Here is a 16,189-nt window from a genome sequence, read left to right as displayed (position 1 = left end):
CTGAAGTTTTATTATAAAAATATTGGAGTCTTAGTGTTTATATTTAGGATTTAGAATTTAAAAATATGTTTAGGGATTAAGGTTTCAAATAGCCATGGAAAGTTCATGGCAACATTGTGGCTATTTTATAAAAGCCACGTTGAAACAGTGGCTATACCGTGGCTATGTACATAGACACATAAATATTAGTGGCAATACCGTGGTTTCTTACCTAGCCACGAAAATCTTAGTGGCTGATGCCGTTACTACTTGGTTTTACCATGGCTAATTTAAAATTGTGGCTAGTCCGTAACAAAACCGTGGCATTTTTTATATAGTCACGGTTTTGCAGTGGGAATACAGTGGCTATGCGGTAGATTTTTACTAGTAAACGAGGACATGGGTGGTTTGAATAGTTTTCTTTTAACCAATTTAACGTGGTCCAGTGGTAAGATCAAAAGATTGAGAGAACCAAGAAAATTAATTAAGACAGGTTATATGCACATCAGTTTGTAACCAAATTATCTCTTAGAATCGGAGTCTTTTCCTCCAGCCTCTGACCCCAATGTAAACCACTCGACGTCCTTCACTTATCTTGATGAATTAAAAACCGGACCAAATGCATTTGTATACTACAAAGACCTAAGTGACTTGAGTCAAGTCTATACAATTGTGAAAGCCTTGACGTACGTAACGTATATGTAGATCGACATGTCCAGATAAATCAAATGTGCGGTGATCTTTTTGGATTGATGTCTTTTGTATACTACAAAGACCTAAGTGACTTGAGTCAAGTCTATACAATTGCGACAGCCTTGACCTACGTAACGTATATGTAGATCGACATGTCCAGACAAAATCAAATCTGCGGTGATCTTTTGGGATTGATGTCTTTTTCAGTGTTTGGAAAAAAAAAATGTTGATAATATTACATATATTAGTTGATGACAAATAACACTACAAAAACTCATAACAGTTTTCTTAGTTACTTTGTTCCGTTCCTTTGAGAATTTGTGGTGATGGATGGTGGTTTAGGACAAAACCCAACACGTCATGAAATAAAAGTAGGAGTAGTTCTTGATCTTAAAACAAACTTTTCCAAGATCTGCCTCACTTCAATTAACATGTCATTGTCCGAATTCTACCAAGCTCATCCTAATTACCGCACAAGACTTGCGCTTCACGTCAGAGATTTCATGGAAGATATTGTCGAGGCAACAGTAGCAGGTTCTTTACATTTTTTACTTCTCTTGCTTCTCCTTTACTATTTTCACGTAAGAGGTAATTCCGTATTATTATTTTTGGTTTTAGTTGAATGAATACTATGTAGGAAGTTAGGGTAACATCCAGACATGATTGGGTACTAGCCTCTCTTTTTTTTCCACAAAGTCGTGGTGTCTATCGGTATGGTCGAGTAAATCTCTACCACTAATAATTTTCATAGTCAAAATGTTTTTTTTTTTTTTTAACTCTGAGGCTCAGTTAGAGCATGATTATCGCCCAAAACGTTTCTGGGATTCTTAAAATCTTTTCTTTTTTTGTTTTCTAGTTTTTTTTTTTTAAAAAAAAATTAAAAATGAACCAATCGCGGGCCGTCACGTGTTGTGGAGTCCGTAAACAGTGCAAAGGATGCAGTGCAAACGTTCCTTATTTTGGAACATTTTGGCACGGTAATTGAGAAAATGTGGTGGGATCTACGCGTAAGAACGCTCCCTCCACCACCGATAATGTTGCTCTTACATTCTCAGAAAAGTCAACTGAGAATCTCATAAAACTAGGCCCAGGCAAAAAAAAACAGAACTGAAGAACCGAAATATCTGAAATATGAACTGAACCGAAACCTTCAAATACTCAAATGGTTCCTATATTTCTATATCCAAAATAATTGAGATGAACCGAAACCGAAGCAAGAACCGAACGACTACGTACTTGAATATATAAAAATATTAATTATATATACATATAACATAATTAAATATATATATATTTATAATTTAGAATCTATTAAAAGTATCCAAAACTATTTAAAGAAAACTAAATTATTATAAAGTATCCGAACTACTCGAAAGTATCCAAAAATATGTGGATAGTTTTACCCGAAATATCCAAAGTAATCCAAAATATTAGATATTTGTATCCGAATCATCCTAATTATTTGATATTTTACTCTAAATACCCGATATTTTACCCGAATGATCTGAACTACCCGAAATAACCAAACCGGAACCAAATGAGAACCAATTTTTTACGGATATTTTATGGTTCCTTGTTTTGCTTGCTTATTGTGTAGATTTTCTTTTTCCTATTGTTTATGCATGATTCTTCATTTTGAAAATATAAATTTTCACTTCATTGAATACACAGATTGACTTCGCAAAGTTTCACGAAGTTTCTTTCAAAATTACAAGTGGTGATGTTAGTCTAATTTTGATTGGTCTGGCTCTAAATAAGAAGTTTTAGAGTTTTTTTTATGTCAAATTCATATTTTTAAATTAAATTTACATAATCATAATACAAATAATTCAAAACTTATTATTATTAAATTTTATAAATACTATAAAAATTATTTATTAAAATTATTAGGATTATCGATTATTCCTATAATCATGGAGAAGATGACAAGTAAGAAAAATCATTTTTTAAATAATAATATAGATTTGACCACTTTTTATTAGAAATAAATTTAACAAACATAATACTCCATTTGTTTCGAAAAGATATATGTTTTTGAATTTTTACACATTAAGAAATCATATGAAATTTTGATTACCAATACATAACTTTTTTGTAATTAACTATTCATCATAACTTTAACCAATAGAATTTCAATAACCACAATTATGGTTTTTGAAGTTTATAATTTACCATTAATTAATATATTTAAAATGTAAATAACGTATTGTTGAAATAATTTTGATTTTTTTTCGAAACAGATGGAGTATTAGATTTCATGAGTTTCCAATTCAAAGCTATTGACCTATGTCTCATATAGTATTCTTCCGGTGGGATTCCTAAAACAATATTGGTTACATGGGAAATAGTACACATTTAATGTTGTCTCGGTAATGATTTAAAAGTATTTTAAAATTTGTGTGTTTCTTGTGATGCACGCAGCCTTGGACCTAATCAACAACGAGAAAGTGAGCGCCATAATCGGACCACGAAGCTCTTTGCAAGCCGAGTTTATGATTAGACTGGCCAACAAATCTCAAGTACCGATCATCACATTCTCTGGAACAAGCCCTCTTTTGACGCCCATCAGGAGCCCTTACTTCGTCCGAGCCACTCTTAACGACTCATTCCAGGTCAGAGCCATTGCGGCCATTGTCAAATCCTTCGAATGGAGACGTGTTGTCATAATCTATGTGGACAACGAATTTGGAGAAGGAATGATGCCAAATCTGTCTGACGCTTTACGCGATGTGCATGTTTTTGTATCAACTAGAAGTGTGATCTCACTGGAGGCTAGCAATGACCAGATTACAAACCAGCTTTACAAGCTCATGACAATGCAGACAAGGGTGTTTGTTGCCCACATGCCACCAAATCTTGGGTTTCGGGTTATTCAGAAAGCTAGAGATATTGGGATGATGGGGGAAGGGTATGTATGGATATTTACAGATGGAATGACGAATTGGATTGGATCTACCGAGCACGGTAGCAACCTGGAGAATATGCAAGGGGTGTTGGGTTTGAGAAGTCGTATCCCCAACTCAAAAGAGCTTGGAAACTTCAGCTTGAGATGGGAGAAAATATTTGGGCAGGCTAATGCAAAACCAAATGTTTTTGCGTTACGGGCGTATGATTCGATAACTGCATTGGCCACGGCCGTGGAGAAAACGAACACAAAGAACTTACGGTATGATAACCTTATTAGCGCATTCTTAAATAACACGACGGATTTGGGGACACTAGGGGTCTCTCGCTACGGTCCAAGTCTTCTAAAGTCTCTGTCGGATGTAGACTTCAACGGTTTAGCAGGAAAATTTAAACTCGTTAACATGGAGCTCGAGCCATCAACTTTTGATATCATCAATTTTATTGGAAAAGAAGAGAGGATTATCGGATCCTGGACACAAAGCAATGGACTTGTGAATGAAAATCCAACAAGTGAGAGGTTGGGTCCTGTGATATGGCCCGGGAAGTCGACAGTCATTCCGAGAGGATGGGAGATTCCAACGGACGGCAAGAAAAGATTTAAAGTAGGTGTTCCACTGAAGAGAGGATTTTTAGGCTTTGTGGATGTAAAGCAAGCTGATCCGAGGAAGGCAACAATACCAACAGGTTACTCCATAGAAGTCTTTGAAGCTGCTCTTAAAAGGTTGCCTTACTCAGTCATCCACCGCTACGTCACTTTCGATACGCCAAATCATAGCTACGACACTCTGGTAGAGCAAGTCCATAATGGGGTTAGTTCTCTTTTTCTTACAAATCCAAAATATAAATGTTGTTTGTTCATCCACTTCCATATAAAAAAAAATGATCTCTATAATAAGATTACATAGCTCTATCTTTGGATGTGTGTTTTCTAAAAAAATCATTAATAAATGAGACAGATGTTCGACGCAGCTGTGGGAGATATAACCATCAGAGCAAATAGGTTTGTGTCTGTTGATTTCACGTTACCATACACAGAGTCTGGTGTATTTATGTTGGTACCAATGAAGGACAATGAGAACAATACATGGTTTTTCCTCCTACCATGGAGCTTAGGACTATGGGTCACTACCGCTTGCTTCTTCATATTCATTGGGTTTATTGTGTGGATTTTAGAACACAGAGTCAACACCGACTTTCGTGGACCGCCTCACCACCAGATCGGCACTAGTTTCTGGTTCTCCTTCTCCACTATTAATTTTGCCCACCGTAAGTTTACTAAAAGCATTCACTGATGATAAACGTTAAAAGTTTATAGACTTGCATGCAATTTAGCAAGGTTTGCGTGATACATATTAAAGCGTGTGCTGTGTGTATATAGGTGAGAAGGTAGTGAGCAATTTAGCAAGGTTTGTGGTGATCGTCTGGTGCTTTGTGGTGCTTGTGCTGACTCAGAGTTACACAGCGAATCTCACATCTTTCCTTACAGTACAACGGCTTAAACCAGAAGTCACCACTGTGAATGAACTTATAGAAAACAAGGAGATTGTAGGATACCAAAACGGTTCTTTCGTGCTTGAATTTTTGATAAAGAAAGGATTTCAAGGTTATCAACTCAAGCCTTATAATTCTGCTGAAGAATGCCACAATCTTTTGATTAATGGGACATCGAAAGGAGGTATTGCAGCAGCTTTCGATGAGGTGGCTTACCTTAAACTTATCATTTCTCAGTATTGCAACAAATATGCAATTGTTGAACCTTCTTTTAAGAGTTCTGGTTTTGGCTTTGTAAGTTCCTTTCACTTTACCTTTTGCAAAATTACACAATAAGTTTCACTTTAGGTATTTTCATTGCTCGCATAATTTAATTTCATGCTCGGTGTAGGTATTCCCCAAGAATTCACCATTGACGGATGATGTCTCTAGGGCTATCTTGGAAGTGATTGAAAACGATGAAATGCAACAAATCGAGAATAAATGGTTCTCCAAAAAGAGTAATTGTTCTGATCCAACCTTCATTCCTTCACACAACCGGCTTAGCGTCAGTAGCTTTTGGGGTCTATTTCTAATAGTAGGTGTTACTTCGCTCTTGGCTCTTCTCGTCTTTGTGGCTTTTTTCTTTTATGAACATAGGCACACGCTGTATGAGGACTCCGAAATTTCTTTCTGGAGAAAGCTAACGATTTTGGTTAGAAGCTTTGACGAAAAAGACATAAAATCCCACATGTTCAAGGATAGTGCGGTTCATAATGTGAGTTCACCTAGTACTCAATGCACCCCAAGATCTTCCACAATGCAGAACATACCATGGCCACAAAACCCGTCAGAGAACATGGAGTTTGAGCTAAGAAGAGTGTCTCTCGTTCCGAGTGAAGAATTTTCCACTCCACAACTAGAACAAGATGAAGATGAGGAAGCTAATACTTTACGGGAAGTAGAATGAGAAAGAAAGTTTGTTGAAGCAAGATTCAGGAAGAAAGTTTGAACTGACATCCAACTGATGCATTTAGAAGCATACTTATTTCAATGTATATATAAAAAGCTTGACTTAGATACGGAACCAAGAAGAGACAAATGCACAGTACCAAAAATCAGTTCAAAAGCCAATATATTACTGCAAGAAACATACTACTTCAATGTATATTAGGTAATTCTTCCGTTATCTATATGCAAATAAGCGTATATTGAGAAACACAAAAATATTTTCCTCTGCGGAAATTAGCAGATTTAATGATGGTATTCTTCCTTGCCTTTTTAACACTAAAGATTTCATTCAAAGTAGAGTGAACGGAGAATACCATCAGTATATCTGCTAATGTACATAAAACAATTTTGACAACTTATCATGTTTTTGCAAGGTGTTTGATAAGTTTGTAAGTCGAGATATACCCATGTTTGACCATACTTTCAGATACATAAAGAGTTAGGGAAGACTAAGAGGATGAAATGGTATGGTAGAATGGAAAGCAGGGGAAGAGTGCTGAGTCTCGAAGCTCTGACAGAGGCCAAGAGGCATTAATGCCTTGGTTAAAACAAAAAAAAAAGTAAAGAAATGTGCAGCCAGAGGACACAAGACAATTTTTCTTCTCTCGATAACTTAAATTTTATTACAAACATTAGAAACTTTGTGGTTTACCAAGAGGTTTCTATTCTTCTTTGTTGAATTTTTCAAGATATTTTATTTTCGCAAGTATCTGGAATTTCTTCTTGTACTTAATTACTAGCGGACATAACTGCCTCACGTTTCCTATGTATAAACCTTATTTTGCTAGAAGATGTAGCAAAATCTGCGGTTGAACAACAAAGAACACTGAAGGACAACTTGAAAGAAGAATGAAGTTGGAGACTTTTAAAATCGGTTATGAACTCATCGTTCCTAAAAGAATCGAGATCTCGCCAGTCTTTCGTCTCTAAACTTTGCATTTTCTTGTTCAGTCTTTTTAATACCTCGACGTTATTGTAATTTTAATTTTATTCCATTCTAACGTTCTCGAAAGAAGAATGAAATTTGACTCATTAGGACTGAGATTAAGCACTTAAGTGAAATGTTTATGAAAATTTTGTTCTTTGTTCTTCGAAGGATATCCTTCAAGAACCGAATGATGTTCTTTGTATTATTAGAAAATGTATGATACGTTTGGCGGATTGATAGCTAAATTACATTATGATGTTTATGTGAAAATAGTTGTTTAATCCTAACTCCTAAGTATATGAGACATGAAAGAAAACATTATCATAGTATACATGAGTTATTTAATGAAATGTTTAGTTAATGTTTTTAAGCCGTATGTTGGCTTTGGTCATAATGAATTTTCGGATTGCTGGTTGACTTTGGCAGTGATGGACCTTTGGGTCATATGTTGGCTATGGTCTGCAATGGACTTTTGGGTTGTATGTTGGCTACGGGATATGACGAACTTTCGAGTCAAAGGTTAGCTATGGACCAACAAGCAGTGATGGACCGATATGTCTTGATGGACCTTTCGATCACATGCTTGCTTTGGCCATGACAGACCTTTTTATCGCAGGTTGGCTTCGGCCGTGATGAATCTTTGGGCTGTAGGTGACCTTCAGGCTGAAAATGTAAATGAAAGACTAAGTAGTAAGAAAATAGTTAAGTACAGGAGATGATAAAACGAACTAACAAGTTTATAATATTGGATATGTAGAAATGAATGATAATGATTATTGGGCTGTATATGGACGGTTCCTAACTGTTTATTTTATAGGTCTATGCCTTCTTTTGTAATACCGGTGAAAATTAATTGTATGAACATGAGCTCGAGGTTATTGAAACCATCGGGACTTGGGTGCATGAACTTGGAGTATTACTTTTTGGGAGTTTTTAAACATTATTATTACAGTACAGGGTATACACCATTGCCACGAAGTCCCCAGTCCGTCACCAATTAGGGAGTTTGTGTCAATAAGAGTGTCTTGCAACGCGAGCAGAGAGCTTTTGAACCTGCAACCGGCACAAGTTGAAGATGAGAGATTTTCTATTCAATGTGAAATAGAGAGAGGTTGCAAAAGTGCATGACAGGTTTGCCACTCTGTTTTCGATTGTACGTAATAGTATTGCTTTTATCCAATCCAACCTATATGTTGAGTTTAAACTTATCATAGATAAAATCTTGTATTCATATTCGTATGTTTATTTACAAACTTACGTCAATAAGAGTTTTATATTTGCAATCAATTTTTTTTTTTTGAATAATCTGGAGCATCCCGGATCTATGAAAAGTTTAGACTATTCTATAGTGCCAAGTGCAAAAGAATTTTTTTTTCGAAAGTTTAATTTGAAATATCATGTTTTAAAAATAAGATCACAAACTTGTTTATTTATTTTTTGGGAAGGACTAGGAAGTGTTGAGTCTGAAGTCTCCTACATCTCTATAATACGAGACCCAGACCATGTTAAAAATTAGTTATCTTCAGAACATATAAAGTGTTTCAGTGGTACCTAAAGCTTCAAGAGACTATTGTTCAAGCCTCAACAAGGACGTGGGTGGTTTAAATAGCTTTCTTTTAACAAATTTAATGTAGTCCAGTGGTAAGATCAAAAGCTTGAGAGAACAGAGAAAATTAATAAAGGCAGTTATGTGCGCATAAGTTTGTAACCAAATTATCTCTTAGAATTGGAGTCTTCTCCTTCAGCCTCTGTCCCCAATGTAAACCACTCGACGTCCTTCACTTATCCTTGATGAATTAAAAACCGGACCAAATGCATTTGTATACTACAAAGACCTAAGTGACTTGGTCAAGTCTATACAATAGCGAAAGCCTTGACCTACGTAACGTACATGTGCGGTGATCTTTTGGTATTGATGTCCTTTTCAGTGTTTGAAAAAAAAATGTTGACATTATTAATATTAGTTTTGGATTACCGAACGTCTTTATTTTCTCATTGACGAACAAGATGTGGTGGTCCTCCAACGGCCACCGCATTGTGTTTGATTTAATTTATAAAACATACCCAAACACACGTTGCAAAACGAAACTTCGTTCTAGTGCATTGAAATTGGTAATAAATTATTTTATCACAAAAATATTAAAATAGTATATATATATATATATTTTTTTTTGTACGCAAAATAGTATATATATATATATGCTCAAAATAAAGCATGTAGCCCAGTCCATATTAAAATTGTCCAAATTTCTTTTCTTTTACACAATTCCATTTCACTCTTTTATCAATTCTAGTAATCATTTTTACAAAAAAAAAAATCTAGTAATCATCTTCTACTTTTTGTGGCTCCAGTCTGCTAGTATTACAAAATGATTGAATCTCATAATAATATCACAAAAATATTTTATATATCATATCTTAAAATAAAAGCCAGATAACTAACTACTCGAGAAAAAGAATATGAAATATTAAAGAATATAAACATGTGACTATATAAAAACACATTAAAAATTAGCATTCCATTATATATATTTGTAAATTAACAAAATAATCTAAATAAATATATAATCCCACTTTTTTTTTTTTGATCAAACAACTTTCATTGAAACTTAAAAGAGTTCAACTCCATCAATGGAGGATACAATAAGGCTACAAAGAGCCAAACAAACCAAAACATAGACCAATACACTGGACAAGCAAATGAGAAAGCTTAAACAACAAGTACTCAAATAAAAGCTTAAAGATAGAGGTGATATCACGAGTTCAACCACCGTTGTCTCCGAAAGAAGACAGTCAAACAAGAAGACTTCTCCGAAAGAGGACAGTCAAACAAGAAGACTTCTTCAAAATATATAATCCCCACTAATACACTATATTCCAAAGAACTAAAATCTAAGGTTAACTTCAATGAGATTCCAAAACAGGGATTCCAAAAATTATACAATACCACCAAATTTGGTATTTTGTGAATAATGTTACACTTACTCTCCAACAAATACTAAAAAAAATATTTACTGTGTTATATTTAATAAAGGAGTTAAAATATTATTTCTAATTAGTTTAAACTTATAAGTAAACATATATAAATTAGTTATAATAAAAAATAGTTATAACAAAGGAAATATATTAGTTAAAACAAAAAGTTATATAAATCTAAGTAAACACTGAAATAATAAAACTATAGTGTTATAAAAAAAACATAAAATCTAAAAATAATAAAATATAATTACTCATTACATATAATTAAAATATCAATTTTTTTAAATATAATATTGTTTTTAATGTAAAATTTTGTATTGTGGTTAGAGATGAAAATTAAAATAGACACTAAAACACCATATTTGAATGAATATTTTGAAACATAAATAAACCTTTTTTTTGGAAAGCCCACACAATAAGCAATTGAGTTATGGTTACAGAAAAACCAATGAAACATGTAGCGAGAAAATAGATCAATTTTAATATTTGATTTAATCTAATAATTAAAATTAAATTACAAAACTAGTATTAAAATCAAAATTTGTTGATCTATACTATTATTTGCGAAGTAAATTTTTGGAATCGAGTTCTCACATTAAAAGTTAGAGCGATTAATATCGTTTATACCCTTAATGAATCAATTATATAAATTAGTCAAAAATAAAAACAAATTTTAAATCTATCTGATTAAATAAATGATTAAAATTAATAATAATCATAATTATCTAAAATATAAATATTTAAAACAAATTTCTATAAAACATAAGATAATTCTTAAATATATTGTGTTTTTATCTGAAAATAACATTCTCTTTTGGAATTGAGCTCTCACGTTAAAAATTAGAGCGGTTAATATCGTTTATACCCTTAATGAATCAATTATATAAATTAGTCGAAAATAAAAACGAATTTTCAATCTATCTGATTAAATAAATGATTAAAATCAATAATAATCAGAATTATCTAAAATATAAATAATTAAAAACGAATTTCTATAAAACATAAGATAATTCTTAAATATATTGTTTTTATCTGAAAATAATATTATTTTGTTATAAAATATAAATTTTAATGTATTTTTTTCTAAACATAACTAACAATATATTATGTTGGTTTTTGATTTAATAGTAATAAACTAATAAATATCTATAAAAACACTATGCCCGCATGTGCGGGCAAAATACCTAGTATATATATATATATATATATTTATATTAGTTGGCATAAGGTGCGGACTGTCACCTGATAAAACTAAATTATAACCTGATGAAGACATAAATATGCAAAAACTCAAATTTTGAAACTAAAATATAAATCACAAGATAGTGTTCTATATACTATGTATAGTTTATATTAGTGGTGGAGGCAGTCATGTTTTTATTAGGGTCAATTTAATTCCATCTATATATTACATAGGTCAACAGATTAATTTTCTACATACAAAACTATGCCACTGTAAATTTCAAAAGAAAAAAACTATGCCACTGGAATTACTACATACAAAAATATGATTTATGTAATCATAGACTTGGAAATTTTGTAGCTTTGCTTTGCAAAGAAATTTCACTGACTTTTTCCAACCCATTTTTATTTGTCCTTTAGTTAACACTAATGTTTTTAATAATAATTTTTTAAGACTTCTTCTTTTAGAAGCAACTTTGGGTTCAAGACTCTTTCAAACCAGTTCATTCCTCTATATATATCACAGAAAAGGAAAGTTAAAGAATCACATAAGTATCCATGTCCTCAAATCTTGTGATCATGACAAACAATACTACAAAAACTCGCAACACCTTTCTTAGTTACTTTGTCCCGTTCCTTTGGGGATTTGTGGTGATGGATGCTGGTTTAGGACAAAACACAACAAGTGATGAAATAAAAGTAGGAGTAGTTATTGATCTCAAAACAAACTTTTCCAAGATCTGCCTCACATCAATTAACATGTCGTTGTCCGATTTCTACCAAACTCATCCTCATTACCGCACAAGACTTGCTCTTCACATCCGGGATTCCATGGAAGATATTGTTGAGGCATCAGTTGCAGGTTCTTTACATTTTCTGTCTCTTGCTTCTTCGTTACTATTTTTTTACGTAAGGGATAATTCGGTATTGTATATTTAGTTTTAGTTAAATGAATGCTATCTATGAAGTTAGGTAACGTCCATACATGATTAGGTACTATTTTCGTTGAATCTATAAACAATCTTATAGATGCCTACTGAAAATCCCAAGTCTGTTCTTGTGTGGTATGTGCAATGTGTCTGTTAGATTACTGTTAACAATCTACTTGTGGTATAGGCTTAGAATCTTGCTTAAGATTAGTCTACTCTAAGAGAAATCTTTTGATAAACAATCTCCAGTCTTTCTATTCTAGAAAGTCGTGGTGACTATCGTATGGTCAAAGAAATTCCTATCACTTATAAATTAAATTATTAAGAATTAATATCCTAATAACATTAGATTATAATAAAATTACAGAACTGATTTATAAAAATATTGTTTTTCAACATCTGAATAACTCTAGATGTTGAATAGAATAAAAGAATCATAAAACTAATAACATTAGACTTTTAAAATGTTAGATGCATGAACCAATGACAGCTAATTCTATTAAAAATATTAAAATCTATAAGCGAACAACTATATAATTCCAAACTTACGTTCAATATTGTCGTTCTATCTTCTCAGTGGTCCAAACAAAGGATTAACCATTCTTTTTCTTTCTTTTTTGTTCGCTTGTGGTGTATACAGCCTATGACCTAATCAATAACGAGCAAGTGAGGGCCATAATCGGACCAAGAAGCTCTATGCAAGCCGAGTTTATGATTAAACTGGCCACCAAATCTCAAGTACCAACCATCACTTTCTCAGCAACGAGCCCTCTACTTAGAACTATCAACAACCCTTACTTCGTCCGAGCCACTATCGACGACTCATTCCAGGCTGAAGCCATTGCGTCCATTGTCAAATCATTTGGGTGGAGAAGCGTCGTCGCCATTTATGTGGACAACGAGTTAGGTCAAGGAATCATGCCCTCCTTGTCAGAGGCTTTAGAAGACGTGGAAGTCCATAGAAGTGTGATCTCTCCAGAGGCTAGCGATGATCAGATTCTAAAGGAACTTTATAAACTCAAGACTGAGCAGACAAGGGTATTCGTTATCAACATGGACTCAAGTCTCGGATTCCGGGTTTTGAAGAAAGCTAGAAAAATAGGGATGATGGAGGAAGGGTATGTCTGGTTACTATCAAATGGAATGACCCACATGATGAGACATAGCGGTCGTAGCTTAGAGACTATGCAGGGCTTGCTAGGTGTGAGGAGCCATGTCCCTCAATCTAAAGAGCGTGAAGATTTCAGTTTGAGATGGAAAAGAAAACTCGAGAAGGAGAACCGGGCGGGGGATGGAACAGAGCCTAATGTTTTTGCATTATGGGCGTATGATTCGGTCACTGCATTGGCCATGGCGGTGGAGAAAACAAACACAAAGACATATAGGAGGACCTACGGTCCACATCTTCTAGAGGCTCTCTCGGATGTAGAATTCAAGGGTTTAGCAGGAGAGTTCAAACTCATTAACCGGCAGCTCGAGTCATCAACTTTTGAGATAGTCAATGTTATTGGAGATGAAGAGAGGATTATCGGATTATGGACACCAAGTAATGGACTGGTGAATGCAAAATCAAACAAAACGACATCATTTTTAGGCAAGAGGTTTGGGCCAGTAATATGGCCGGGGAACTCGAACGTTGTTCCAAAAGGTTGGGAGATTCCAACAAGCGGGAAGAAGATTAAAGTGGGCATTCCAGTAAACAAAGGATTCCTCAATTTTGTGGAGATAAAGACAAATCCAATCAGTAACCTAACAACCGTAAGGGGTTATGCCATAGACATCTTTGAAGCTGCTCTTAAAGAGTTACCATATTCAGTCATTCCTCAATACGGTTTCGAGCCTCCAGGTGATGACTACAATGATTTGGTCTACCAAGTCTTTGACGGGGTAAGTTCTTTTTTTTATATATTCTAAATGTTTACTTATATACAAATAGACCTATAACTAAATTAAATATAACTATATACAAAAATCACATGTCTAATTAAAACAACATAATATTATTTATATAAATTATACATATAAATTATAAAATAGTTTAAAATTAAAATTAAACCATTAACCAATAATCATAATATATTTACTTTATAAATAATTTTTCTTTGATGTCTGATTTCCAATAATTGATTAATGAAGCAGAAGTGGGATGCAATTGTTGGAGATATAACCATCACATCGAACAGGTCATCATATGTTGATTTCACGTTACCGTACACAGAGTCTGGAGTGTCTATGATTGTGCCGGTGACGAGCAACAAGAACAAAAACGCATGGGTGTTCCTAAAACCTTGGAGCTTAGACCTATGGATCACCACCGGTTGCTTCTTCGTGCTCATTGGATTTGTTGTGTGGTTGTTCGAACACAGAGTCAACACAGACTTCCGTGGGCCTCCTCACCACCAGATCGGCACTAGTGTCTGCTTCTCCTTCTCCACCATGGTTTTTGCCCACCGTAAGTCGTTACACTTATCAATAATCCATGTATAACATATGTTAACTTTATTACGATTTATATAAATATTGTTTAACAAGAAACAGTATTGTAGTGATATGGTGAAATTTTGCGTGTGTATATAGGTGAGAAGGTAGTGAGCAATTTAGCAAGGTTTGTGGTGGTGGTCTGGTGCTTTGTGGTGCTTGTGCTCACTCAGAGTTACACAGCGAGTCTCACCTCATTTCTGACGGTACAAAGTTTGCATCCAACAGCCACAAATGTGGAAGATCTCATCAGAAGTGGGGAGTCTGTAGGGTACCAACAGGGCGGTTTCGTTAAAGATATTCTGCTAGGTCTGAAATTTTCTGAATCACAGCTCAAGCCTTTTGGTTCTGCCGAAGAATGCGACGATCTATTGTCCAAAGGGACATCAAAAGGTGGTATTGCAGCAGCTTTTGACGAAGTGCCCTACCTTAAGGATATCGTTTCTCATAACTGCTCCAAATATGCAATGGTTGAACCTTCCTTCAAGACGGCTGGTTTTAAACCTTCCTTTAAGACTGCTGGTTTTGGCTTTGTAAGTTGCTTAATATTTATTTTCATTAATTTACAAAATTGGCAACAAAAACTTAAGTATTTTATTTTTATTGCTCGCTTATGTGTAGGCATTCCCTAAGAACTCGCCTATGACAGGAGATGTCTCAAGGGCTATCTTGAAAGTGATTCAAAGCAAAGAAATGTCACTCATAGAGAACAAGTGGTTCAACCGTCTTAGCCTCGCTAGTGATTGTCCTGGTCCGGATACCGCTGATCTTTCATCTAACCGCCTCACTCTCAGTAGCTTCTGGGGACTGTTTCTAATATCAGGCGTTGCTTCCTTCTTGGCACTTCTCATCTTCGTAGCACTCTTCTTGTACGAACATAGGCACACACTATGTAGTAACTCCGAAGGTTCCATATGGAGAAAGCTAAAGTCCTTGTTCATAATCTTTGATGCGAAAGACATAAAGTCGCACACTTTCAAGAGCAGTGCAGTTCATAATGTGAGTTCACCTATTACTCCCTGCACTGCGAGTCCTTCGAACGTGCAGATAAGGCCATTGCAACGAAGCATGTCATTAAACAGGGAGTTTTAGCTAAGGGAGCATGTTTCTCCATGAGTGAAGAACATTAATTCAGAACGCAACCAAAACATAATAAACTTGGAGAATCTGATATTGAATTTGGAGTTGAACGACAGAGAGAGATTAAACAAACTCCACGTTGTAAATTATCAGCTTAAGTTATTATTAACTTTACGTATGTAAGTTGTATTTATTGTACTAGATATTAATATAACTCAACGGTGTACACTTGACGCTTTCAATAGCAATTGACTAGTTTAGATACCAGAACGATTTATGTTAATTATTTAGCTATACAACTTTATGTAATTCTTATAACCTTTTTATGCTTTTTGTTATTATAATGTTATTATGACGTTATTATAATTACTGAGCAAGCCTCTCCCACCAACATTTCTATATGTTTTAGTGTACTCTTTGTTGTTCATCTGACCATTGAGATTAACTCCGGTTTTATCGTCTTACCGTCGAGCTTAGCTCCACTTGTAACAACTTAAACTTTTAAGTTTTAATATATTTCATTGACAAAAATAATGTTCATGTTTTGGAGAAT

At 34.2% G+C, this 16,189-nt stretch overlaps 2 protein-coding genes across 2 annotated transcripts; both read left to right on the top strand.

Annotated features, from left to right (window-relative positions):
- Positions 1-983: 983 nt before the first annotated feature.
- Positions 984-6,238, top strand: LOC106425665 (glutamate receptor 2.7-like). Its single transcript, XM_048777833.1, has 5 exons — positions 984-1,206; positions 3,094-4,388; positions 4,536-4,845; positions 4,958-5,364; positions 5,462-6,238. Exons 1-5 carry the CDS (start codon positions 999-1,001, stop codon positions 6,017-6,019), a joined length of 2,778 nt encoding a protein of 925 aa, XP_048633790.1. The 5' UTR covers positions 984-998; the 3' UTR covers positions 6,020-6,238.
- Positions 6,239-11,691: 5,453 nt separating this feature from the next.
- LOC106446902 (glutamate receptor 2.8) lies at positions 11,692-15,864 on the top strand. The gene is made up of 5 exons (XM_013888719.3): positions 11,692-12,011; positions 12,719-13,965; positions 14,218-14,530; positions 14,656-15,089; positions 15,178-15,864. Exons 1-5 carry the CDS (start codon positions 11,708-11,710, stop codon positions 15,646-15,648), a joined length of 2,769 nt encoding a protein of 922 aa, XP_013744173.3. The 5' UTR covers positions 11,692-11,707; the 3' UTR covers positions 15,649-15,864.
- The last annotated feature ends 325 nt before the right edge of the window (positions 15,865-16,189 follow it).

The sequence above is a fragment of the Brassica napus genome, chromosome A4 (genome assembly GCF_020379485.1).
Source record: "Brassica napus cultivar Da-Ae chromosome A4, Da-Ae, whole genome shotgun sequence".
Classification (NCBI taxonomy): Eukaryota; Viridiplantae; Streptophyta; class Magnoliopsida; order Brassicales; family Brassicaceae; genus Brassica; species Brassica napus.
Note: the sequence above shows the minus strand (reverse complement) of the source record. Positions and strands in the feature narration are given on the sequence as shown.

Excerpts from the sequence above, each read along its gene's own strand:
- LOC106446902 (XM_013888719.3), top strand. The coding sequence starts at position 11,708 with ATGTCCTCAAATCTTGTGATCATGACAAACAATACTACAAAAACTCGC. Across the intron at positions 12,012-12,718 it reads TGTTGAGGCATCAGTTGCAG|CCTATGACCTAATCAATAAC; the intron begins GTTCTTTACATT and ends TGGTGTATACAG. Across the intron at positions 15,090-15,177 it reads AGACTGCTGGTTTTGGCTTT|GCATTCCCTAAGAACTCGCC; the intron begins GTAAGTTGCTTA and ends GCTTATGTGTAG.
- LOC106425665 (XM_048777833.1), top strand. The coding sequence starts at position 999 with ATGGATGGTGGTTTAGGACAAAACCCAACACGTCATGAAATAAAAGTA. Across the intron at positions 4,846-4,957 it reads CACTATTAATTTTGCCCACC|GTGAGAAGGTAGTGAGCAAT; the intron begins GTAAGTTTACTA and ends GTGTGTATATAG. Across the intron at positions 5,365-5,461 it reads AGAGTTCTGGTTTTGGCTTT|GTATTCCCCAAGAATTCACC; the intron begins GTAAGTTCCTTT and ends TGCTCGGTGTAG.